This window comes from Sturnira hondurensis, unplaced genomic scaffold, assembly GCF_014824575.4.
Source record: "Sturnira hondurensis isolate 20B ecotype Veracruz unplaced genomic scaffold, ASM1482457v3 Scaffold0001872, whole genome shotgun sequence".
Lineage (NCBI taxonomy): Eukaryota > Metazoa > Chordata > Mammalia > Chiroptera > Phyllostomidae > Sturnira > Sturnira hondurensis.
In genome coordinates, this window is record NW_028074503.1 from 27,170,954 (window position 1) to 27,197,125 (window position 26,172).

Here is a 26,172-nt window from a genome sequence, read left to right on the forward strand (position 1 = left end):
AATATGTGCATATCTAAAATTGTTTTTATACATCTAGTGCGTCAAGCTTAGATTCAGATCTTCGAAGCTATAATGTTGGGTTTCTTATTAATGCAATGCTTTATGCTTGCTTACAGGTAACATGAAGAAGAGTTTTACTAATGCCAATAGGAATTTTTTAGGAGAGATCAATTTTCGTAGTCTGTTCTTCAGTTAGCACCCCTGTGCATTCTCTATCACAGGCCCTTGGAGTTCACGCCCTGTAGTTACTCACTTTACAGAACCGCTGTGAACAACAGAACAGATTAGTTAAGTGGGTGACAGTGTGGTGGTGTGTGTCGGGGGGTGTTGAGTACAGGTTAAGTAAATCCTGTACCCTTCTAAAGTCATTTGTACAAGAGGAAATTAAAAATTTTTGTGGTGACTTTTGACAACCTTGGCTGTTTTCGTAGCTGTAAACCTGCACGACATCTCGCACAGGAGACTGCTTGTCGGGTCTCAGATGGCAGCTGAGATGAGGGAAGCCATGTGTGACCGGCTGGGTCTCACCGGCTGTGCTGGAGTGGCTTCCAATAAGTTACTGGCAAAATTAGTTTCTGGCGTCTTTAAACCAAACCAACAAACAGTCCTACTGCCTGAAAGTTCTCAAGACCTCATTCATAGTCTGAAACACATAAAAGAAATGCCTGGTAAGACAAATGTATTTGAAAAGTATGTTTTTATTATATTTCTTTAATTTAAAAATAATACATACATGCAATTAATTTTTTTCTTTTTCTTTTTTAAATTGTTCACATACAGTTGTCTCCATTCCCCACCCCCGGCCCCCCCCCACCCCAGCCATCCCCACCTCCCACCCTCGATCCTAGCCCCCTTTGGCTTTATCCACGTGTCTGTTGTACAAGTTCCTTGATGTCCCTCCCCTCTTTTTCCCCCATTATCCCCTCCCCCTGCCGCTCTGGTTACTGTCGGTTTGTACTTTATTTCAATGTCTCTGGTTATATTTGGCTTGCTTGTTTGTTTTGATTCCACTTATAGGTTCCACTTATGGGTGAGATCATATGGTATTTGTCTTTCACTGCCTGACATGTAATTAATTTTTAGAGCCTATGTACTTGGTTCTTGGAGAAAACCAAAAAATCCTGTTTTCTGGAGGGAATCTGTATGAGGAAATATATAGAGTTCTTTTCTAGTGTTACCTACTTTTGTAGAGTTTGAATGTGATCATAAAAGTTACAACCTGGGAACACACTCATATAGTCAATTATTTCCAATCCCTGGTTTATACTCTTATACTGTACATTGCATCTAAAGAGGAGCATTGTCTTTTATTAACTCTATTTTGGGATTATATATAAAATATTAGGGCTACAAGGGACCTTCCAAAGCATTTAGACAAAGCTTTTATTTTAAAGATGAAGAAACTGATTTTTTTGAAGGGTTCAGTGATCTATTCAGGTCAAGTTTGTATCATTGAAGATCAAATACTTATGCTTTTGTAGACCATGAATAATGGATATGTTAGACCATCACTAATGGATATGTTAAACTTCATTTCTATGGCATTGCTGGGGATAAAGATGTTATACAGACTTCCGCCAAGATGGAGGCATAGGTGGAAACACTGTGCCTTCTCCCACAACCAAGTTTGGATACAACAAAAGTTTTGGTGAACTACCACACACCCAGAGGCCAGAAAACCGAATTATACGGAAGTCCGACAGCTACGAACCGTTCAACCAGGACGGTAAGAGGTGGAGCCAGCAGCGGAGCTGGGTCAGCCAGGGCAGATCTAGGAGCGCAGGCAGCCCAGAACTAGTCGGGGTGCGGAACAGACTGACCAAGGTCGCACATTCGTGCACAGTGAGACGGACCACACAGGCCCCAGGGGGCAAACCCAGTGGTGGAGGGCTGACAGCGGTGGCACACCCACGTGCCGAGGAGCAGGGCGCGTGGCCCTGGTGACTGTGGTGGCTGCGGTGCTGGTGGGGGTCGCGGCGGCGGGCGCCGGAGAGAAGCCATTGTCCCTCTTTGACCCCGCCCCCACATACAAAGTCACAACCCAGCGACTGAGTTGCCCTGCTCTGGTGAAAACCTAGGGCTCCGTTCCTGCTACTTAACAGGCACAAATAGCCCAAAGGATGGCTCAAGAAGAACTCAAAGTCCCAGAGCCAATAACTCTAAGCGACCAACAGATTGCCAGGCTCTCAGAAGCCCAATTTAAAACACTATTTATCAGGATGCTCACAGAATTGGTAGAGTACAGTCACAAATTAGAGAAACATATGAAGGCTAAACTAATTGAAATGAAGGGAGATGTCCAGGAAACCAATAGTGATGGAAAGGAAACTGGGACTCAAATCAATGGAATGGACCAGAAGGAAGAACGAAACATCCGACCAGAAAGGAATGAAGAAATGAGAATTCAAAAAAATGAGGAGAGGCTTAGGAACCTCCAGGACATCTTTAAACGTTCCAACATCCGGATTATAGGGGTACCAGAAGGGGGAAGGAAACAGCCACGAGTGGAAAATGTATTTGAACAAATAATAAAAGAGAACTTCCCCAGTCTGGCAAAGGAAATAGACTTCCAGGAAATCCAGGAAGCTCAGAGAGTGCCAAAGAAGTTGGACCCAAGGAGGAACACACCAAGGCACATCATAATTACATTAGCCAAGACTAAAATGAAGGAGAGAATCCTAGAAGCAGCAAGGGATAAGGGGACAGTCACCTACAAAGGAGTACCCATCAGACTGTCAGCGGATTTCTCAAAAGAGACCTTACAGGCAAGAAGGGGCTGGAAAGAAGTATTCCAAGTCATGAAATCCAAAGACCTACAGCCAAGATTGCTTTATCCAGCAAAACTTTCATTTAGAATGGAAGGACAGATAAAGTGCTTCTCAGATAAGGTCAAGTTCAAGGAGTTCATCATCACCAAGCCCTTATTATATGAAATGCTAAAGGGACTTATCTAAGAAAAAGATGATGAAAAATATGAACAGTGAAAGGACAGCAAACACACAGTTATTAACAACCACACCTAAAACAAAAGCAAACCAAGAGGACAGCTAGATCAGGAGTGGAACCATAGAAATGAAGAATACATGGAGGGTTAGAAACAGGGGGGTGGGAGGAGGAGAAGGGGGGAGAAGGCACAGAAAATAGCATAGATGGTAGGTAGAAAATAGATAGGGGGGAGGGTGAGAATAGTGGGGGAAATATAGAACCTAAAGAACTTGAGACACGTGGTTATAAACTAAGGGGGGGAGAAGGGTGGGGGAGGGAGTGTGCGGGTGGAGGGGAATGAAGGGGGGGAATAGAACAACTGTAATGGTATAATCAATAAAATATATATATAAAAAAAGATGTCATACAGAATTCTATGGAAGTGAATTTTTAAGACTGAAACTTAATCTGCAGATATTATAACTTCACACTTTAAGACATGTTTATGTGATTCCAGAATGTGTTACTCCCTCGCCTTCCTTAAAGTAGTACAGTTGTATCTTCTTGGATGAACAGAGTGTTCTGAAGAACAATTACTATGTCAGATTGTAATACATTGAGGACTATATAATGATACATAATACTATTACTTGGCTTTACTTTTTGAATTCTTGTATTTTTTTACAGGCCTTTTCTTCCTTATTGCCAACTTGCTAGCCTTCTTTTATTTCAGCTGTGAAAATATCTGTTAATCCACTTCAATAATTTCCCCTACACACTCATTGCCGTTGACTTACTTTTAGTGTTCAAGGAAATTAGATAATTGTGGAATTAATTTTTTTAAATGAGAGGAGTAAAAGGACACTACATTGCCTGAGCTTTTTTTCTGTGATAAAATATATCTGACTTTTCCTGCAAAAAACTTTATGATAGGAGTTTTGTTAATAACAATTTTTTTGTTGGTTTGCTTTCTGGTTCTTAGTTGTATTCAGGCATTAAATATTGCCAGATACAACTTGTAGATAAATGTGTGGTGTCGTGTGTAAAAATCAGGTAGGTTAACTACTAAGTGCATCCTAATTAATTTTAATTGTTCTAGTGACAGTCTTTCTTTGGGTGTCCAACCTTTTGGCATCTCTGGGCCACACTGGAAAAAGAAGAGTTGTCTTGGTCCACATATTAAATACACAAACACTAATGAAATCTGATAAGCAAAAAGACGTTTTGAGTAAGTTTACAATTTTTTGTTGGGCTACATCCACAGCCATCCTGGGCCACATGTGGCCCATGGGTCGAGGGTTGGACACCCCATGAATAATCAGCACGATTCTTGAATACTTCCATAGTGGTATATATAACGGGTGGTAAAAATTTTATCAAGACAGAATTTATTGCTTGTCTCTATATTCATCATATTATATTAGGTATATTAGGGCTGTTGAGTTTTTAAAGTGGTTCATATAACTCACAGGGGCTGAGCAGAACAACGATGTCATTTGTAATGAAGTTTGATCTTAGCAAAATATTAATTACGGGATTTAAAGATGTGATTGATGCAGTATTTATAATATGTTCATTAGTTTTATTTTAAGGAAAAAAGCTGTTGTAACACCCTACGCATTTCTTTTTGTTTAGGTATTGGCTATAAAACCGCCAAACGCCTCGAAGCACTGGGTATCAGCAGTGTGCATGATCTCCAGACCTTTTCTTCCAAAATACTAGAAAAGGAGTTAGGAATTTCAGTTGCTCAGCGTATCCAGAAGCTCAGTGTTGGAGAGGATAATTCTCCTGTAACACCATCAGGACTACCTCAGGTGCATGATAATGATATTTTAATTGAGTGCTGGTTGTCACATTATTTCAGATGAAGATTTCTGGTTTATTGCTATGTTTTTACTATTGCAGTTTGCTTATTAGTACATGACCCCTTTCCTATGAGGAGGCTAATTCATTATAATAAATTTTTTACAGTTGATTGATTTAGAGAGGGGTAGAAGGAAAAGAGACATCAATTTGTTGTTTCACTTAAGTGTGCATTCATTGGTTCTTGTATGTGCCCTGATCAGGAATGGAACCCTCAACCTTGTCGTATCAGGACAACACTAACCAACTGAGCTACCCAGCCAGTGTATAATAGATTAATAAATATTCTTAAATTGAGTCTAAGAGTTGGTATTTAAATCTAAAGTTAGCCACTTTGATTAAATAGCCTATATTACATAGGTGACGCAAAATATTTTAATTTTTTAGTAAGTCCTGTTTTTGGAGTAGTGTAATGACTTAGGAAATGGAGAAAGGTATAATCATCCAGTTCACATTGCCCGATTCTTCTCTGTGTGGCAGGAGCTTTACTAAGTACTTTACATCATCGCATTTCATTTTCACAGGCCTTTGAGCTGGGCAGTTCTACTGTTTGTTCATACCTTTTCCCCTCTCTTCCTCTTGCTCCCATTCTTTTTTTAAGATGAGGATACCATACTTTAGAAAGGTTAAATAACTTGTCCAAGGCTAAATTTAAGTTTTAGGAGATTAAGAGCCTTGCGGTAACCATACAGTAAACTTGGAGTTGCTGCTGGACCTTTGTAATTCTCTTGGCTTCCAGTGCGCCGTCTAGTGGAGTGCAATAACTTTCACTTCCAGTGCACCGTCTAGTGCAATAACCTGCAGGTAAGGAGAGGTAATGTAGAAGTGAACTGAGTGGCACTGATAATTGGATATGCGTATTTGGGTTTACAGTTTTCCTTATTTGTGCTTCTTTGGTAGTCCTTTAGTGAAGAAGATTCGTTTAAAAAATGTTCATCGGAAGTGGAAGCTAAAAGTAAGATTGAAGAACTACTTGCTAGTCTTTTGAACAGGTGACTTTCCATTTTGCCATATTCTCTATTTTCTGTATATATATATATATGGAAGGAATACTTAATGCTCTGTCTTGGAACTTACAGATTAACCGAAGACTAAACAGTGTAAAGATAGATCGTTTATCACTGACTCTCTCTACATTATAAACTGTTGCAAAAGTAGTAGTAGACACTCTTAACTGAATTTAACCCATCTAGTTCAATTGAATTTTGGTCACATTATTTTTATGTTATGGATCTTAAGCTGCTGATAGTTACCTCGTGGGGTTTACAGACATCTCTAGAATCCCAGCACCTATAAATTTGTAATGGTTGAGGATACGTAGTTAGTTATTAAGAGCAACAGCAAGGGAGAAAGCAGATGAATGCTTGTATCTCCTGTGCCTTAGACAACGTGAAAGGAAATGGAGTCAGACAGAAGAGCAGCTCAGCGGAGCTGTGTGTGGGCAGCGAGAGTGCTTGTGGGTGCGCACAGAGTCGCTGGTCTGTGAGTACATGAGGAGTGTCACCTGGGGTCATACATGGCACACAGACAGCCTAGCGAGTGCAGAGCAAGACATGTACCTTTCTGATGCCCCTTGGCCGTCATATGTCTGTCCTCAACACTCTGTGGAAGAGTATTTACTGTCTCTTCCTCTTATGTCTTTGCTTTCTCAGAATGGGGTGTGTGGGGCCTGACAGTTTTGGGTGGTTGTGCTTCTGTAATGATGTCTGGGTGGCCAACTGATGAGAGGAAAGGGCTTTGGATGACTCTAGGTCTGAGAAAACTGATGCACTGAAGTTCCTACAGCTTGGCTGTCACGTGCCGTGTGGTTCTCACGTCTCGAGCAAAGCCACGAGCTCATTGTCTTGCCACATGCAACTGGGGCTGACCTTGACCCAGCCCCAGTGATGTGACTCAGGGTGGGCCTGGGAGGGCTTCTGAAACTGGTCATCTGCTCTGCTCCAACGAAATAGAAGACTACTATGAAAAGCCGGGCACGGGAAATAGTTCTGCACATAGAAAAAACACAAGAATTACGAATTTTATAGGTTCTCTTATTTAAGAATCAACCCAGGAATGAGAGTAGGTGCTCTAAATCTGTGAAATTCCAACTATTGGGCATTTACCCTTATCTCGGCTTGCCATTCCCTCTTCCATATCATATCCCCTATTTCAGGGATTGGAGTGTAATACTGTGTAAGTGACTGGCAAAAAAATATCGTGTGTGAATGTATTCAACTTCTAGAGTAAATGATGACTCAATAGAAATGTGACAGGTATGAAATCATTTAATTTTTAATCCAATATATGGGCCATAGTTTAAGATTGCTTAGAATATCTTTTTCTAGTATGTCTTAATTAGTTTCAGGAACTAAATCATTGTCTTTGACTTGTACAATGACTTAAAAGAACAAGCTTACCTGGGAGGTATTTAAACTAGTAACATATTCACAGCAACTATTTGAGATGTTTATTATTTTTAAAGCAGCAATTAAGAATTTTATGATAAAGCAATAAAAGAAAAAAATAAATCATTTTTAAAGATTTTATTTATTTTTAGAGAGAGGGGAAGGGAAGGAGAAAGAGAGGGAGAGAAACATCAGTGTGTGGTCGCCTCTCATGTGTCCCCTGGGGACCTGGCCTGCAACCCAGGCCTGTGCCCTGACTGGGGATTGAACTGGTGACCCTTTCACTCTCAGGCCCACGCTCCATCCACTGAGCCACAACAGCCAGGGCAGAAAAAATAATTTACTACAAAAATCTATTCCAATAGAAATCTTCTATTTCAGCATGTTTAACAATGCACAAAATTTGTATTTTGTATTTGTGATTTTAATGCATTACCATACATATAATGACATGTATTTTCTCTTATCAGATTTACACTGTTAATGTAAATTTTCTGTATCATTAAAAATTTGTTTTCAACCCCCAAACCAAGACCATTTGGATGGAATACTGTATAAGATGCATGTATATGCATGCATCTTCCTAACTCCAGTATCGAATTGACCTTTCCAGTTCTTGCTCTAGTACGCCACATAGTGGTGCTCTTACTACTGGCTCTCTTGGATGTACTTGGGGAGCGCTCTTTGACAAAAGTAATCTTATTATTTTTTTTCTTCCAGTAATGTTGTACTTAAAAAAAAACTGTGAAAAACCTATTACTTTTCATATATTTGCTTCTGTCAGCAAGTGATTCTCTCAGTTTCTTTAACTTCTTGCTGATTTTTAATATTTTGCCTTTAGTTACATTTTGGAGTTGGATTATAAAGTGGCTTGTTGTAATTATGTTTTATTTCTGTTCTTCTGATTAGCACCCAATTCTGAGTGGGGCCTGGGAGCCCTGCACTTACAATTTCAGCTCTTCAGTGTGCAGAGTTTGCAAAGTCTATCTGGGCTCTTCAGGGACCTTTATTGCTTACTGTGTAGTTATCAACTGTACTTACAGTGTTGTAGTTACTAAATCTGGCAACTTTAGACCCATTACATTTACTAGACAGTTTTTAAAAATCTTTAGGTAATATTTTTCAAATTGCCTATTTCCTTTTTCTCTTTATTTTTAGAGTATGCCAAGATGGAAGGAAGCCACATACAGTGAGATTAACAATCCGCCGGTATTCATCTGAGAAGCACTGTAGCCGCGAGAGCCGCCAGTGCCCCATTCCATCCCACATAATTCAGAAGTTAGGGGCAGGTGTGGGCTTTTCCTAATAATTTAATTGGCAGGTTGTGCCCTTATAGAAGGAAGCTTTGAATTAGAAACTGGCTCTGTGGGTGGAGGGTCTTCATAAGGAGTTAGTGAGCTATTAAATCCCTTTATTCTATCAGAAATTTTTACTAGAAAACTTGTTTTTTTAATAGATTATAAAAGTAGAGACTCAGTTAAGAAAGTTTCCCAAGGTTAGAGAAAACAAGCTATGATAATTATATGGCATGAGATAACTTTTGAATGAACTTTTAGATTGTTTCCATTTTTTGGCTATTATGAAAAATGATTCTGGCATGTCACGGAGCAGAACATGCCTTTGTGTATCCTGCGTGGGTTGTAAGAAGTGCAACTCCTGGGCTGTGTGAAGTTGAACTCTAGGACCCTGCCAAATTTTTTCCAAAGTGGGTGTAACAATTTACATTCTCGCCAACCATGTATGAGCATTCCAGTTTTTCATATCGTCACTGACATTTAGTGTTGCCAGTTTCTTTTATGATAGTCATTCTCGTGGCCGAGTAGTGGTATTTCATTGTGTTTGTGTTTTCTTTCATGGATAGTGCTTTTGGTGTTAGATTTGAAAATTCTAAGTGTTTTTATACTTTCTGTTTTATTTATTTCTGCTCTGATCTTTGTTATTTTTTCTTTCTGCTTGCTTTAGTTTTAATTTGTCATTTCCCCTTTGTTTCTCAAGATAGAAGCTTACATTATTTATTTTATACTCACCTTCTTTTCTAATAATTCAAGCTGAACATCCTACATTTCCTTTTAAGCAGTGTGTTAGCTGTATTCCAAAAATTTTGTTATGTTTCTTTTCCATTAAGGTCAAAATAGTTTCTCATATCTCTCTGATTCCTTTTATGACCCCAAAATTTATGAAGAAATTTGTTCCTTAATTTCCAAATATTTTATGATTTTCTATATTTCTTTCTGTTATATCAATTTCTACTTTAATTTCATGTTTACCAAAGAATATACTTTGAGAAATTTCAGTCCTGCAAATTTATTAAGCCAAATTTTATTGAGTGGTAATAACATTTATGACAAGGAGTCAGCTGTTAATGGTTTTATCAGTCTTCTACCACTCAGGAGAGAATACACCACACAGAAATTAGAATGGGAAAGTTTCACAGAATTGTTAAACTGAGCTAGGGGATTGACTCTAAAGGTGTCAAGAGAACTCTGAGATGATGTGTTAAGGCCTGAGGAGAAAAGTACCCGAGGAAGGACAAACCCGGAAAGGGGAGTTCTCCTACCTCTCAAAGGTGGTGTGGCTGCAGATCACTGGGTGGTGGGAAAATCCTTTCGAGTTCCCGGGGCGAGAGACGTGTAGTTACTGGGCAAAGAGCAAACCACCCACACTGATTCACAGATGAGCTGAGGCTAGTGGGTGGGCACACAGGAGGAGTCTAATGTTGGGTGTTGGCTCACTGGCAGGGCAGTGCTTGGGCTGGGGTATGCATCTGTCAACAGCCCTCCAGAATGCAGGCAAGGGGAGGCTGGTGGTGGCTGTCCTGAAGGAATCTGCTCCCATAAAGTCAAAGGGTGTGGTGCCTGCATAGGAAGAGGCGGATGAAACAACCCTTCGGAAAGTAGGCAGGTCAAGGCTGTTAAGCAGGTGTGCAGAAGGAGCTGGGACTCTGTTGACAGCACTGGCCTGGCGTGTGCAGTGTTTGAATTGGTGTTGCCATGGTAACTTGGTCACTAGGCTTGGGTTAGGGCTTGAGGTTGCTAAGGGACTGAGTGCACCACACATATGTACTGCAAACAGACAATGTACAGAAGCAAGAAAAAGTAGATAACAGCACATTGAAACCAGGAAGAGGAGCCCGTTTTCTTCTTTAATGGTCCTCCAGTGCTGTCTACTGACAAAGCTTAACATGATCAATGTAAAAAAATTTAGAGTCCAACCCATTAACACTGAGCACATACTGAAGGGTGAATTTGGAGCCAAAAGGCAGTCATGTGTTGGTAGGTATAGTTGTATTCACATTCTCCTTTAGGTGGCGAGTTAGTTGTCACTGTGTCAGCAGTTTGACTATGACATGTCTGAGTGTGGAAGCTCTTTGTGTTTATCCTACTTGGGATTTATGAGCTTTCTGATTTTGTAGAATAATATTGTGATAAAATTCGTGGAGTTTTTGACTCTTCTTTATTCCTTCTCCTGTCTGGACTCTCATTATACATATGTCAGTATACTTGAAAATGACCTACAGGTATGTGAGTTTTATTCATATTTCTTGAGACTATTTTTCTTTTTTTAGATCAGATAATTTCTGTTCAGTTGTCAAGTTCTCTGATTAATCTGTCATCTCAAAACTGCTGTTACCCATCTAGTGGTTTTGTTTATTTTGATTACGCTTTAACTCTAGAATTTCCTTTGTTTGTGTGATTTTTTAAAATTGAGATTCCCCTTTTGGTAGTTATATTTTAATTCTTTAAGATGGTTTCTTTAACTCTTTGAATATGTGTATAATAGCAACTTTGAAGTCTTCGCTAAATCTGAGTCAAAGTTAATTTCTATTGACTGCTTTTTCTCCCTGAATCAATCACGCTCTCTCTCTCTTTTTTGCATATATTGTAATGTTTTGTTAAAAACTGGGTATTTTAGGTAATATATTGCAGCAATTTTCCACATAGGCTTTAAAATTTTTTTTGTAACTTGTCTGGACTTGAGCTTCAGGATATACCCTTTCTTAGGCTGTATTGCCCTGATTTCTCTGCTCAGCTTTTTAAATTTAAATTTAAGTGTTTATTTTAGCTTCCTAGGAGGTTAGACCAGTGTGTGCCTAGTTTGGTGGTTAGCACTGCTGGCTCCAATGCTAGAGCCTAGGGGGCTTCTCTCCTCTGTCACCCGATGTGCTGGGTGGGAGAGCCCTTTAACATTTAGGCCGTTTCAGGTCTGCCCTGGCTTTTCTTTCCTGCTAGGCCCTCTTGCATTTCTGTTCTAGTCGGGGATGTATGTGGAGAGCTTGGCTCTCTCTGCCCTTCCCTGCATGGGCATGCTGCCTCCCAGTCACCTGGGGTCATGAGGACAGTTTACACAGTCTTCACATGGTTGTTTTCATTTCCGCATCGCCTGGCTAAATTTGTGGCGGGTCCGCTGATCTTTCACTCACCCTAACCACCACTGTGGCCTCAGGCTAGAGAGCTGTGTGGTTTCTCCATGTGTGTCCTACCAACCTTGTTCATTTCACTGGTCACTCAGTGGGGAGATTCAGTGGGGAGATTTTCACATGTGAAATACAGTTCTGAATGTGAATACAGTTCAGTGGGGAGATTTTCTGGCATCATCACTCTACCATAAGCAGATATCTTGTATTTCGAATCTTCTGAAAACTTGTACTCATTTGACATTTAGTATTGATGTTGAGATGTCCCAGTTGTCTGTATATTGTCAAGATGTCCCAATGATATCTACTTAGGATCTTAATTTAAGTGAGATTAAGCTCTTTATACTAATTATTATATAGTGTGTTTAGATATCAATACTGTCTTCTTAAACATTTTATTTAGGAAGTTACGATGCGATGCCCCCAATGGTGGATGTGCTCATGAAACTTTTTCGGAACATGGTGAATGTGAAGACGCCATTCCATCTGACCCTCCTAAGTGTGTGCCTCTGCAACCTTAAAGCAGTCAAAACTGCTAAGAAAGGGACTATTGATTATTACTTAACACCATCATCCTCAACAGCGTCATGCCCTGGCGAGCGCAGTTGTGTACGTACCTTGTTGTTGGATGTGGGTAGTTAAATTACAAATTTCAGTTTGTATTTAACTGATGTAATTTAGAGTTTCTTTTGGTCTGTATTTCTGGAATGACTCCCATGTATGTTATACCCATTGAACAGCAGTGCTAGCCTCGAGTATACTGTACTGTGATCAAGAGGAAAATGTAAGCGTCACTAGATAGTGAAAGAAAACTGTTATAGAGATTTTCTTTTTACACCCCCTCTGTGTTTTGTTAAAGTATTTAAATTTGCTTGGTTTTGAAATTGAGTTCCAATAGCAAAACTGATAGAAAATGACTACTCACTTTACCGTTGCCATATTTTCAGCTGACTCAAACAAAACCCTGCGTATGGCCATTTGACACACCTGTTTACTGAATGTGGGGTGCTTTAAAAAATAATCATCTTTTACTAATTTTCCATGCCTACAATGAACTCTTAAAGCATTTTAATGGTTTTCTTTATTTTTTATTGTTTAATCAGTCAGTATAATTTTAGTAATATTTTATTTACATTTAAGTTTAAAATGAAAACAGAATAGTGTTATAGAAATAATGAATTAGTGCTGTCTTTACTTTTTGTATTCTGACCAACTTTATTCCATTTATTAACTGAAATTTTAAATGGTGTTGACTTTTTACTTTTTAATTTGTAGAATGAGAAGTAAAGGCCTATAATTTACCATAGTGTGAGAGAAGTAAATATAAGTGAAAGTACCTGTGTGTGTATGATACTCAGTAAATACCTGGCCTGAATCTCTTCTCCTTTTGTGGTTTTAAAATGACTGTATTGATGTTTCCTGAGTTGCAATCTAACATGCATTTTTATGATGCTTAAAGTTAGATGGAAATTGAAGTGGAAAAGTGTACATAAAAAATTATACAAGTTAGAATGGAAGGTGTTTTTACACTTTTATTTTATTTACATATAAGAGAGGCAGTACAGGGTAAAGGGAGTCAATTATATGGTGAGGGAAGAAGGTTTGACTTTGGGTGGGGGTCACACAATAGAATCGTACACTTGAAACCTATATAATTTTATGAACCAATGTCACCCCATTAAATTTAATTTTTAAAAAGTGTTATACCTTAATAATGAATGATGTTGGATTTTTACCACAGAAATATTTTTTCTTGTTAAGTGATAATTTAGAATAGGGATTTTTAGAAAACTAGTCCTTGATCTATGCACATCTATGTGCACATCTATACACATTATTCACATCTATGCAGCAAGTAAATATATATGTACATATATGTACTTGTGTGTGTGTGTATTTAAATACTTAGATCCCCTTGAGGCCGTTCTGCTGCTCGGAGGATTAGAAGTGTGGGTACACGATTAAGATCCTTTCTGTGTCTCTAAATGCGAACCTACCTACTGGCTCAGCCCTATTTAGGAAGGAGACCTCTTCCTGGAATAGTGAGTGAGGATCCACACAACAGTGTGGCCAGTTGTGATGAGCTCACCCTCTCTAGTTGTGTGGGACAGGCAGAACAGATTGAAGTTACTGAGTAGGATAGAAGCACGTCCATCAGATAATAGGTTTAGTCATAGTTTAGCAGCGTGACTATTTACAGATATTAGAGATCTAACTTATTCTGTTATCCTGTATTCTAGAAAATGAAAGATACTCATATGGAGGATTTTTCCAAAGACAAAGAAACAAACTGGAATTTTCTACCGACTGGAAGAATTGAAAGTACAAGAACTGGAAAGTCTCCACTAGACACTATAAATTTTTCCAAAGAAGACAGCGATGAATCCCCACTCTCTTCACTTCCTGAGGGTGTTGACCCAGAAGTCTTTAAGCAGCTTCCAGTAGATATTCAAGAAGAAATCCTTTCTGGAAAATCTAGAGAAAAGGTTCAGGAGAAAGGAAGTTTGAGTTGTCCATTACGTTCCTCTAGAGGGATATTATCCTTCTTTTCTACAAAACAAATGCAAGAAAGTCCATTAAATCCAAAAGATCATTTATCTAGTAGCAAACAGACGCTCTCTGTATCTCCCTGTGAACCAGGAACCTCAGGCTTAAATAGCAGTAGTTCCTCTTACCTGTCTGGCCAAAAGGATTATTCACATTCTCTAGACAGTAGATTAAAAGTTGAAGGAATGAGGCAAGGACCTAAAGAATATCAAGGATTCCACTTTCCAAATACAAACCCCACTGTGTCTATTTTCCATTCATTTCCAAATTTACAGAGTGAGCAACTTTTCTCCAAAAAGCTCACTACAGATTGCCATAAGCCACCGACAGCAACAGCCCCTCATCACGAAGGACTTGCAGAAAGTAGAGAGCAAGGTTCTTCCACTGAGAAAGTTCCTTTTCCTTCTGATGTTGACCCTGACGTTTTCTATGAACTACCAGAAGAGGTACAGAAAGAGCTGGTGGCTGACTGGAAGAGCAGGAGGTCAGAGTTCCACAATGTACATAAATAGGCCGAGGAAAAAGGTCTAAAAAGCAAGGGAAAGACGTTACACTCATCTAAATTAAACACTAATAGATATGTAATAATGTAGCAATCCAATATAAAATGTTCCAAATAAAGCAAGAATACCTATGGGGAGTAAATTCTGGCACAAAGTATACAAATTTATAACCGAAGTAATGTGTAACATTACCTTCTTATTTTTAAAACTATTTTATATTGTTTTTCAATAAAAATACTTTGATAAGCATTAGTACAGTTCTCATAGATTGAGGGGAAAGGTATATATGCCTGTATATAAGAAACAGACTGTCCAAATCATTGCTATGCTATAGCAAAGAACTTTTTTTTCCTGTGAAAATTGAGCCCATTAAGAAATAGCCAAATAGTCCTGGCTGGTTTGGCTCATTGGATTGAGTGCCAACCCGAGAATCAAAAGGCTGCAGGCTCAATTCCCAGTCAGAGCGCATGCCTGGGTTGCAGGCCAGGACCCAGTAGGAGGCGTGTGAGAGGCAACCAGTGAATGATGAATGTTTCTCTTGCAGATCCATGTTTCTCTCCTTCTCCCTCCCCCCTCTCCAAAAATAAATAAATAGAATATATTTTTTAAAAAAGAAACAGCCAGATAAGTTCTATGGCCAACTCACTGATTAAAGGTGTAGATAGCTTTGAAGTACTGTGTACCATTAAGTTAATTTAAAAAAATACCAAAGTGATGCATATTCAATTAATGCCTCTTATTACACCTAGGACCTGTCGTCATGCCTGGCACACAGAGGGCACTCGGTAACTACTGAGTAAATGAATTGCACGGCAGGGAGCGTATTAACACGTCATGGAGGATGAGAAGGAACCTTCCCTGCAGGTAGATTCAGGAAAGGATGGACACCCAAAGTGCGAGGTGGGGATCTAGAAGAGTTCTAGAGAGGGGAAGAAGTCTGTTTCCTTCTGGCCAGTCTGTGGGGTCTAAATGCAGTGGATTACGTGTTTCTGCATCTCCCCAAATTTTGGAGGTGAGATTCAGAATGTCACACAACAAATACACGTTTACTAAATTGATGGATGTCCTTTTTCTCCCTTTGTTACTGCCTTCACCTTTTGCCTGCCCGATCAAAGATTAGATACAAGATTGTGGACATCTTATAATTTGTAAGACATAAAGAATGTTTCTAGAACACACCCAAGCATTACTTCGCACTGTTTGGAGGAGTCCTATTTAAAACATTTTCATGTATAATTTAAAGGCAAAAATAAAGTACACAAATGTGAATAAAGTATAGCCTAAAAGTATTTCTTCTAGGTAGGTAAGGAGTTTCAACTTCATTTTGGTTTTGTGAAATTTGAAAATCCCCTAACCACCAAGGATCATTCACAGGGAGTCTGAGGTCATCAGAAACAGTAACTTGCAGCAAGAACAGCAGAAGTTGCTCACCGTGCAGATACTTAGTGCCGTGGGTCAAGGACTAGAGAAGTTTCTGTATGTAGTGTTCTGATGAGGTAGTTAAACTCACAACAGAAGCTTATCACCTTTTTTAGATAATTCATTTTTAAAACATATCCAATAATCCTTATAATTATTTCAGCCAGAAATCAGCATCTGACTATTTATTGTTTATCTTATCTGCTTTTAATAAAATGATCTTTGTTTTGGCATTGTACAAATTTATAATGTTGGGAAGTGTGAATTTATTTTTTTTTATTCTTGATATATGCTGGCATCCTGTATCTTTCAATTCATGTTAATTCTATAAAAGTCTTAGCCACTAGCCCTTCAAATATAGCTTCGCTGTCTAGGACTCTGGACTGTAGAAATGATGGGCTTAGTCTATTCTTCTGTCCCTTAATCCCTGCTGCATTTCATTATCTTGTCTATCTGCTACATTTTGGCTAATTTCATCAGCTCTGTTTACTGATTTGTTTTTCATTACTATCTGACCTACTATTTAAAACATTAATGATGACTTTAATTTTAGTTAAGTGTATTTTTCATTTGATTCTTTTTCTAATATTCTTTGTAAAAATTCATATTTTATTAAAAATTCATATTTTATTCTTTGATTATTTCAATACCAACTTAACTTTCTGCAAGTCTAAATTTTCTGATATTGATGTGTATCATTTTAACTTGTTTGAATGTGTGGCTCAACTTAACTCTGGGAAGACAAAGGACCTAAGTTGTGGACGCTTCCCTCCAATATAACTTGTATTTGCTTCCAGTGAGGCGTAGGCCAGTCCACTGGCACCACGTCAGCCCCTTCTTGGTCCCGTCTTGCTGTCTGCAGTAGTGTCTGCTGTCTTCCTCTGAGCTGCCTGACCTTGCCACTGTCCTCAGGTTTTCTTTCCAGAGGTCAATTGCAGGCCATTTGCCTTCAGGGTAAACTCTACCTTCCAAGCTGTTTGCCTGATGCTTCCTGCTCTTTTCCTGCTTTTGTTTCAGCCTTTTTCCCTTCCCCATGTGAGGGTTGAGAGATGGGGCTTAGATATTTCTGACAAAGCACAACCAGCAATGAATTACAAAGTCTGTTTTGTCCTTGGGGGGACTCTTACACAGATCTGCCCCCCCACAGTGCGGGAGAACAAGTCTACTTGCATGTATTTTTTTCCACCTTATTTGCTACCTATTTTTGCCTTGTTCTATGCTATGCTTTTCTCATCCTTATCCCCTTTCTGTCTTCTTTTGGGATTGGCTGAGCCTTCTATTGACTATGTTTCCATCTACCAACTTGAAATTTAAATGTTCTAAGTATTGTACTTTTGATTCCCTTTAAAAATTTAACATCTAAAAATGGTAAATATCTCTACCCTCTTTGCAGACGCAAGGATGTTCAAATATATTCATTCTAGTCAAATTCCTCTAGTTCTTAATTTGATCTACAAATTAGATATTTTTTTACATACTCTTTAGGTTTGCCCACTTATTTTTTTGGGTCACCTTTTTTCTTGCATTTCAGACGTCCCTTCAAAGTAGAATTGTTCTTGCTTTCTGAATTAATGTCTTTAGCACTGTGTATTTAGAATTGATTTCTCCTGGGCTGTTTTAAGACACTCGCTTTTGTCTTTGGAGATATGCAGTATTGTATCTAGCTACAAGGCTTATTTTTATCATGTTTTAAACATACAGCTCACTGATGCTCTGCTCATTTTTTTTCATTCTTCTCTATTTCCCTTTAGTTTTTATTGCTTTGTCTTCAAGTTCACTAATTAGTCTTCCACAATATTTCATCTGTTATTTCTATTTAGTGTAGTTTTCCTGTCAGGCATTTTATTTCTCTGGATACCTGAATTGTGTTATTTTTGTATCTTTTGCGTCTCTACTTAATATGTTCAATTTTTCTCTATCCTCTTGCACATATGAAATATTAATCATAGTAACTGTTTTAAAGTATTTCTGTAGCTCATTTCTGCATGTATTTCTATTGGTTTGTTTTTCTCTTTATTATGGGTCCTATTTTTCTGCTCTACATGCTTGGTAATTTTTTAAATTGTATGGTGGACATTGTGAATTTTGCCTTGTTGGATAATGGTTGTTTTTGTTTTTTTAATAAATATTTATGAGTTGTTCTTGGTAGCTTTAAAAAGTTCCTTTTTGTATATGACCAACGCAGCATTTATTCTAGGAACAATATTACTTTACTACTAAGGCAAAATCCTTCCGAAGACCTCTGTGCCCTGTGACTCATGAGGTTTTTTCTCTTAACTTGTTATAAAATGAAATATTTCTGGTCCTCTGTGGGCTCAGGAGATTTTTCCCTTTGCTCCTTTCAGGTGGTTCCTCCCCACAGTCGTGTAATCTCTTATACTGACTGGTACAAACTCTCTCCTCTCCAGCACTGTGTGCTGTGAACTCCAGCCCCTATCCTGTCTCCAGACTCCTGGCTCTGCTCAATGCACAGACTGCTAGGTTCTCTCTAGCTCTCCTGTCCCAGTACTGCACCCTGGAAGCTTCAGATAAGTGAGCTGGGGCAATTTTAGGGCCTCATTCACAGATTTTTAAGCGTAATTTCTTCTCTAAATGTTCCTTTCTATAGCATCCTATTCTTGCTTATTGGATACAATATCTTCTCATCTCTCTCAAGATGTAGTGATAGAACTTCCAAAGATTTCCTTGTATTTGAATTTGCTTTTATTTGTTTGAGTGGGACTGAAAATCTGATTGTTTCTGCTGGCAACCTATTCATGCTGGCCTTTTTTCTCACGTGTCCTGATTTTGGAGTGTGGGCTCCCATTTGCTGGGCTTTGTTTGTGGGGCTCCTGTAAGGTCTGGGTACCATGTGTCCCTCCCCAGAATATTTGCACTTTGCCAGCACTTTGGGGAACCACGTCTGGGACCATTGTAATTTTTCATTTTGAAAATTAAACCCTAGATTTGGGCAGACAGTGAGCATGAAATTCCCAGAGGGTACTCCTCTCCCCTCGTCCCACCCCATTAGTTTTGTCTTTCATTTGGTAGTTGGATTATGTTGTCCATGTAGTTCCCCACTTTACTGAGAGAATAGTCCTACAAGGTTCTTGATCAGTCTCATCCCCGTTACCTTCTGTGAGCCCAAGGTGTTGCCTGCCGTCTACAGACTTAGGTTTCACTATTTTGTCTTCTTATCACATTCCTCTCTTTCATGACGATGCATACCGTCACCACTTGTAAGTAAATTATTCAGCTGTGCGGAATTCACTTTCATCCTGTTACCTCAGTGTCACTGACGCTGTTCTTCCCTTAATCTCCACATACAACCATGTCCTCCTGTGAAGCTGATTTGTGTTAATGATGACCTCTCACTTTTGTTTTGCAGAGTCCTGTTTTCGATAAACAGAGGTGAGGCTCTCATAATTTGCCAATACTTCAGGTATTTCTCCTTTCTTTCCTCAGTTGTATTTATTACATATCAGATAGATCAGAGATTATCATATCACTAATAAAGTACTTTTAAAATGTGTTAAAATCCTTTGAGAAAACTAAACTTTCAGATGCTCTTTGGCTGGGAAATGGAACTTCTATAGATATTTTAAGCGTAAAAATTTAATTTAGTGAATTAAATACTTACAAAGCCCCCATGGAGGTGAAGGTTCTGGGCTTGGCCCCCAGAAGCCGGTCTGGGAGCCAGACAGAAACAGTCCACGACAGCTGTCTCTGCTGAACCCGTCAGTGGAACTGCGAATTCAAGAAGCTGGAGTCCATATGCCATGACCATGGCCACTGCTTCTTGACATGCAGAAGCCTGGAAAATGGCTACCCACAGCTGCTGCCTGGCCATCAGGACCAGGACACAGGACGATGCTGCTTCTTTGTCTTGGATGCACCGATTTCGGACAGATCTTGGCACACAATATCTGGCATGTGGACACTGGAACACAGAAAAAAAAAAAAAACTTCACTTTTTCTTATCTTTGGTAGCCAGGAGAAAAACAACAAGAGAAATGCTCTCTGCCTTCAACTCTCACAAGACTTCAACCAACGGTGTAACCTAATTAGCAGCCAGAAGACTAGGTGTAGGCAACCCCTGGGATGTCTGTTTTTCTCAGTTTTCCACCCTCTCTAATTAGAAGCAAGGTAGAGTGGAAGTAAGCAGGCCAATACACAGAATCTGTCAACTCGGTGTGTGTATATCTGTTTGCATATGCACAGGTATATAAAATATATATTAAATTTTAAAAAATTGAGTACTACAGTATATTTGTGTCAGTGGCAATTTCTTTCTGTCCAACACTACAAACTTGTGTTGTAATAAAATTCAGCCTGTAGTTGACTTATGTAAACAAATGTGGATACAGATATACTGAGATAGAAAAATTGAAGATATTAATAGTCAAATATTCCATCTTTTAGATTTAGCCAAACTGTCATATTCTAGTTCATCGTAAACTTTTTTTAATGTAACAGCCTAACAGTAAAAAGAATTGGCATGTACATACTCCTGATATCTGAGTATTTATGGATACACCAAAGTTTAGCTTTAGCCATGGTATTCAGCCAAATTCAGTTATTTGCCCATGAAGAAACTGAATAATCAGAAGATGGAGGCATAGGGGGAAACACTGTGCCCCCTCCCACAACTAAATTTAAAGACAGCGAAGTTTTAGTAACAAAAACACAGCCAAAACAGTGAAAATTGAACTGTATGGAAGTCCGACAACAATGAACCATTCAGCCAGACCTGTAAGAGGGGCAGAGTCAGAGGCAGAGTGGTTCGGCTGGAAAGATCATTCAGTCCAACTGACCCAGGAGCGGAGGCGGAGGCAGTTGGTGGATCCCAGGTGTGGGGTGGCGACAGGCGGACCCAGTGAGGGCACACGGTGGCTGGCTGACTGCGGTCACACATTCACGCACAGGTAAACCAAGCAAAGGAGCAAACAGTGAGACAGACTGCTCAGGCTAGGGCCTCAGTGACGGGAATTAGAGCCTGAAAGCACCAACTGGAAAGACTTTCTTTGGGTCGAGGGGCTGAGAGAGGCTTCCAGGCTCACAGAGAGTTCGTTGGAGAGACCCACAGGGTCCTGGAGGGTACATGGGCCCACACCCCCAGGAACCAACACCAGAGGGGCCCAATTTGCTTGTGGGAAGCCACAGAGGGGACAGAAATCTGAGAGAGAGCGGAGCAGAGCAAAGCGCCATTTTTTTCCCTCTCTGACCCCGCCCCCATGTACAGTGTCACAACCCAGCAACTGGGTTGCCCGGCCCTGGTGAACGCCTAAGGCTCCGCCCCTCATACATAACAGGTGCAAACAGACCAAACATTATGACTCAAGAACAGCTCAAAGCCCCAGAGCCTATAATTCTAAGTGAGCAAGAAATAGCCAACCTTTCAGATGCACAGTTCAAAACACTGGTGATCAGGATGCTCACAGAATTGGTTGATTTTAGCCACAAATTAGAGGAACACGTGAAGGCTAAACTTATTGAAATGAAGGGAAATGCACAGGAAACCAATAGTGATGGAAAGGAAACTGGGCCTCAAATCAAGGGAGTGGACCAGAAGGAAGAAAGAAACAACCAAAAAGAGAAGAAGGAAGAAACAAGAATTCAAAAAATTGAGAAGCCTTAGGAACCTCCAGGACATCTTTCAATGTTCCAACATCTCAATTATAGGGGTACCAGAAGGGGAGAGGAACAGCCACAAGTGGAAAACAAATAATAAAGTAACTTCCCCAATCTGGCAAAGGAAATAGACTTCCAGGAAGTCCAGGAAGCTCAGAGAGTCCCAAAGAAGTTGGACTCAAGGAGGAACACACCAAGGCACATCATAAATACATTAACCAAGATTAAAATGAAGGAGAGAATTCTAGAAGCAGCAAGAGATAAGGGGACAGTCACCTACAAAGGAGTACCCATCAGACTGTCAGCGGATTTCTCAAAAGAGACCTTACAGGCAAGAAGGGGCTGGAAAAAAGTATTCCAAGTCATGATATCCAAAGACCTACAGCCAAGATTGCTCTATCCAGCAAAGCTTTCATTTAGAATGGAAGGGCAGATAAAGTGCTTCTCAGATAAGGTCAAGTTCAAGGAGTTCATCATCACCAAGCCCTTAGTATATGAAATGTTAAAGGGACTTATCTAAGAAAAAGAAGATAAAAATATGAACAATGAAGGGACAGCAAACTCACAGTTATTAACAACCACACCTAAAACAAAAGCAAACTAAGAGGACAGCTAGATTGGGAGCAGAACCATAGAAATGAAGAACACATGGAGGGTTAGCAACAGGGGAGTGGGAGGAGGAGAAGGGAGGAGAAGGTACAGAGAATAAGTAGCATAGAGAGTAGGTAGAAAATAGACGGGGGGAGGACAAGAATAGTAGTGGAAATATGGAATCTAAAGTACTTGTGACACATGGACATGAACAAAAGGGGGGAATGGTGGGGGAGGGGTGTGCAGGGTGGAGGGGAGTGAAGGGGGGGAATGGAACAACTGTAATAGAATAATCAATAAAATATATTTTTAAAAAACAAACTGAATAATCATCTAGTTTGGGGTCATTTGTAGCATTACTAAAATTGTGTATGAAATTATGATGTAATTATGTAGGTTACCATCATATCTAATAGTGTTAATGAATCCAGTCAAAAATAAGGCATTAATTTAGATTATTATTAGCATTTGGGTATTTACATTCGAATAGAGGTAAGCATTTCAGATTCTACCAAATAAAATATCATGAGCTTTCTCTAATAATCCCATCAAGGTATACGTTTCAATTATTGTTTCAAAGTAAAATTCATTAATCAATGATTATGAATGCTATTTTATGTAGAAACAATTATTAATTATTGAGTAGGGGAAGAAATTGACAGTGGATCTGAATATTGAGAGTAAATGTTTGATAACTTTTTGATGATCATATATTCCTTTTGAGTCCAAAACATGTGTTGTTTTGTGGCATTATTTCAATAATAGATAACTGTACAAAAGTTGGTACCTGAAAGCGGAGAACTATACAACAAAAACCTAAAATATATGGTACTAGCTTCTGAGCAGTAGGGAGTTTAGAAATTGTTAGCAGACAATGGAATCATGGCAAGGAAACTGTTTTATTAAGAAGCTGTTACGAAACATTTGATGAAACAGTTGCCAGTGTACCTTGGAAAACAGAAAATAAACCTAATGAACTTTGGTTTCGGGCAAGGATATCACCAGGTAAAATGTAGAAAGTGCCACCTGGTGGCTTTTAGCTGCATAGGCTGAAGTGCTACAAGAAAAAGTTGAGCTTTAAAGCAAAAACAAAAACAAAAAAACAAACAAAAACTCTGGTTAGGTTGCAAGCAGAAGTTAAAGGTACTCTAGAGAGCCAGAGCTGCTAACCTGGAGAATACAACTGCTGCCTTATCGCTAGTGACCCAGAGAGCCAAGTCTCAAAGTAAGACAGGAGCACACACCCAACGTCAAGCTTGTGACTTTCAGTCTGATAAAGCTTCTCAGAGAACTGAGGTGGTGCTGAGCAGATCTTTTCACGTAGTCAGAAGCCCCCAAGGGTGTGCTTCCATAGGAGCCTGATCCCAAAGTGGCCGTGAGAAAGTCTAGAAAAGTGTATGTTGATACCACTTCTTAATGGACCATAACCAGATACAGAGAGCTCAAAGTGTTAGAGAGCAAAAACACCAACTGCCAGGCTAAAGACGGAGGAAGCTATAAAAATGTCTCTCAGCCCTCGACTGTTTGGGGCAGCCTGAAGAAGTTAATCGGCTGCTGACACGGATCGTTTCACCAGAAAGAACAGAAAAAGGGGAAGGAAAGGGAGGCCATCTCAGCTAGTGTCGTGAAAAGCTGTGCAGAACAATGACTCAGGGAATGAGTCCCAGCGAGCAGGTCTAACTGGGGACCAGGATATAGTCTCACACAATTTTTCACTGGTATGAAGACCACTGCCTCAGCATGTCACGTGAATGTCCTTTTTGTTACACCTGTCTCTGTGCGGAGTTCAGACTATTTTTACGGTGCTTCAAACGCTGGATTGGGAATACCCAGTAGCAGTTTGTGCGGTCTTAAATCTCTATTTAAGTTTGCTTAGGGCTGCACACTCAAGAAAGCCTCGCCAATATTTACTGGAGAGTACTTTCACTATGGATATGTTTTGTAGGTTTACTACATGACTTGTTTACAACTTCTGGCTGTGTAAAATGTTGGGCTGCCCGTGTCTCAGCCCGCCCTCAACCATGTCCCCACGTGGAGGCCGCAGTCGCTGTCAGCCCTGTCCAGGCGGCCCTGGAGGGAGCTCAGGGTGGCGCTGTGAAATGACTGCGAAATCCTGCGGCGCTTCCCGACGTTTCATAATCGGTCCTCGGAGCTCTATGGAAGCCCTGAAGAAGGGAGGAGAGCTGTGTTTTGACAGACGCGGCAGCAGGAGCAGGGCACGTGGTGGTGTACAGGCAGCCTGTGTGGAAAGGCGTCGGGTGTTCCCCATGAAGTCGGCACAGACCGCGGGGGTCTGACTTGCGGACTGTGGTTAGGAGGACCAGGAGGGTGCAAACCAGGGCGAATGACCAGGCTGTGACCTGGCCTGCATCACGGGCACCGCTGGTGGCAGACAGGAATCGGATCCAGATGGATGAGCTTCCCGGGCGTGGGTGCTGCCTTGTTGGGTCTGTCTCATTAAACAATAAAGCAGGGGGAAGGGAGGGGACTACAGCGCAGCAGAGAGCGGAAAGGTGGCAGCGCGGCTCACCGTGGACGGTTCGCTGTGCTGAGTTCACCGTTTTGCAGGGCGGGAGCGCAGTCCTGTGATGGACAGAGAGCCTGGCCCAGTGGCTCTGAGGCCTCCCAGGACAGCCTTTTCTGTAACTTCTGGGCTACTATTAACTTCTGAATTACTATTAAGTAAAAGTATATGCCCCAAGATGGAAGAAAAAGGTAGTAAGAGAAACTTTAAAGATACTGCCTATGAAAAGAATTATTAAAAAGTTATTTTAAAGAAGGACCGGTTAAAAAGACATTTAGGTAGAATGTGGATTTCAAACATCTAACTCTTTAAGCTCATGCAATTAGCAGTCTTCAGTTGGTCCCTGACCTGGGCTTGTCCCAGCACATACATCATCACACTTCTTTACTTTTTATCAGCAACATACTTGATATTGACTGACTTAGGAAATGCACAGAGTTTGGGAACAAACCAACAGAGTGTAAACTCCTGCAGTGACTGTCTTATTCTCCATCAAATCACCCAGCACCTACTGCCACAATAGACATGTTTATTTGCACCACTCAAATGAATTTTACAGCTAGATTTCTTCACTTGCTAAGAAAAAATAGAAGACTAAGTTCAGTGGGCTAAAGAGAGTGAAAACAAGAAGGAGCCAAGAGCAAGACTACGATTGTACTACCTGGTGATGGAACATTAGATGAGCTGGAACATATTGAGGTGAATTAATCAAGGATATCTTTGCCCACAGGGTCAGCGCAAATTGAACATAAACCAATATCGAGATGGCATCATTTATTGATACATCGCTTGGATGAAACTGGATTCTTCACACCTCATATCGGGAGCCAGCTTTGCAGACAGACTCACACATGCTGTAAAGTGGGTTTTCACATTTGTCTGTATCATGTCCTACTTTCTGGGTTGCCCGACTGGGTCCCCGATGCGTGCTGGGTCACTGCCATACTTCCTGGGAATCAAGGTCCCCCAAGGAGTTTGTTAAAACCCATCCCGCGTGGGCTTCGAGTGTGAGGGGCTGGCTGGAAGCCCAGGAGAGCCGGCCGGGCTCGGGGATAAATGAATGGGGAAGGCACTGGGGAGGGGAGTTCTCGGGATCTAGCCCCGGCCGAGAGAGTATCTTACCCTGGGAACCGGTGCTCTGAAAGCGGGGAGCCGAGCTCACTTGGGGAGGTGGAGCTGACTCCGGGAGACCGAAACGTCAGGCGCAAGCGCCCAAGTGTCCTTACCGAGTCCCCTTTCTCAGCTCCGGGAGCCGGCCAAAGCAGGCTCAGCCTATCGTGAGCGCGAAGTGGCAGCGAATCCTGAAGGATCGCAGCCCAGAACTCCCGCCCCGCGGAGAAGAGGAGGGAGAAACTACAATTCCCAGCAGGCAGCGCGACCTGAGGCCCC

General features: G+C 40.5%; 1 protein-coding gene and 1 long non-coding RNA gene across 5 annotated transcripts in view; one reads left to right on the forward strand and one right to left on the reverse strand.

The window, feature by feature from the left end:
- Nucleotides 1–15,100, forward strand: part of POLI (DNA polymerase iota) — a 30,517-nt gene extending 15,417 nt beyond the window's left edge. For all 4 annotated transcript variants that reach the window (XM_037034461.1, XM_037034471.1, XM_037034479.1 and 1 more), the window contains 6 exons: nt 432–668; nt 4,561–4,739; nt 5,689–5,780; nt 8,334–8,464; nt 11,993–12,198; nt 13,830–15,100. In XM_037034461.1, coding sequence (XP_036890356.1) covers nt 432–668; nt 4,561–4,739; nt 5,689–5,780; nt 8,334–8,464; nt 11,993–12,198; nt 13,830–14,648 — 1,664 coding nt within the window. In that variant the 3' untranslated portion in view covers nt 14,649–15,100. The remainder of the gene's footprint in view (nt 1–431; nt 669–4,560; nt 4,740–5,688; nt 5,781–8,333; nt 8,465–11,992; nt 12,199–13,829) is intronic.
- On the reverse strand, nt 572–25,868 carry LOC118978811 (uncharacterized). The gene is made up of 4 exons (XR_005064795.1): nt 25,445–25,868; nt 19,678–19,977; nt 13,587–13,719; nt 572–643 (listed from the first exon to the last, which is right to left on the reverse strand). It is a non-coding gene; the product is annotated as an uncharacterized LOC118978811 (long non-coding RNA).
- Nucleotides 25,869–26,172: the final 304 nt, after the last annotated feature.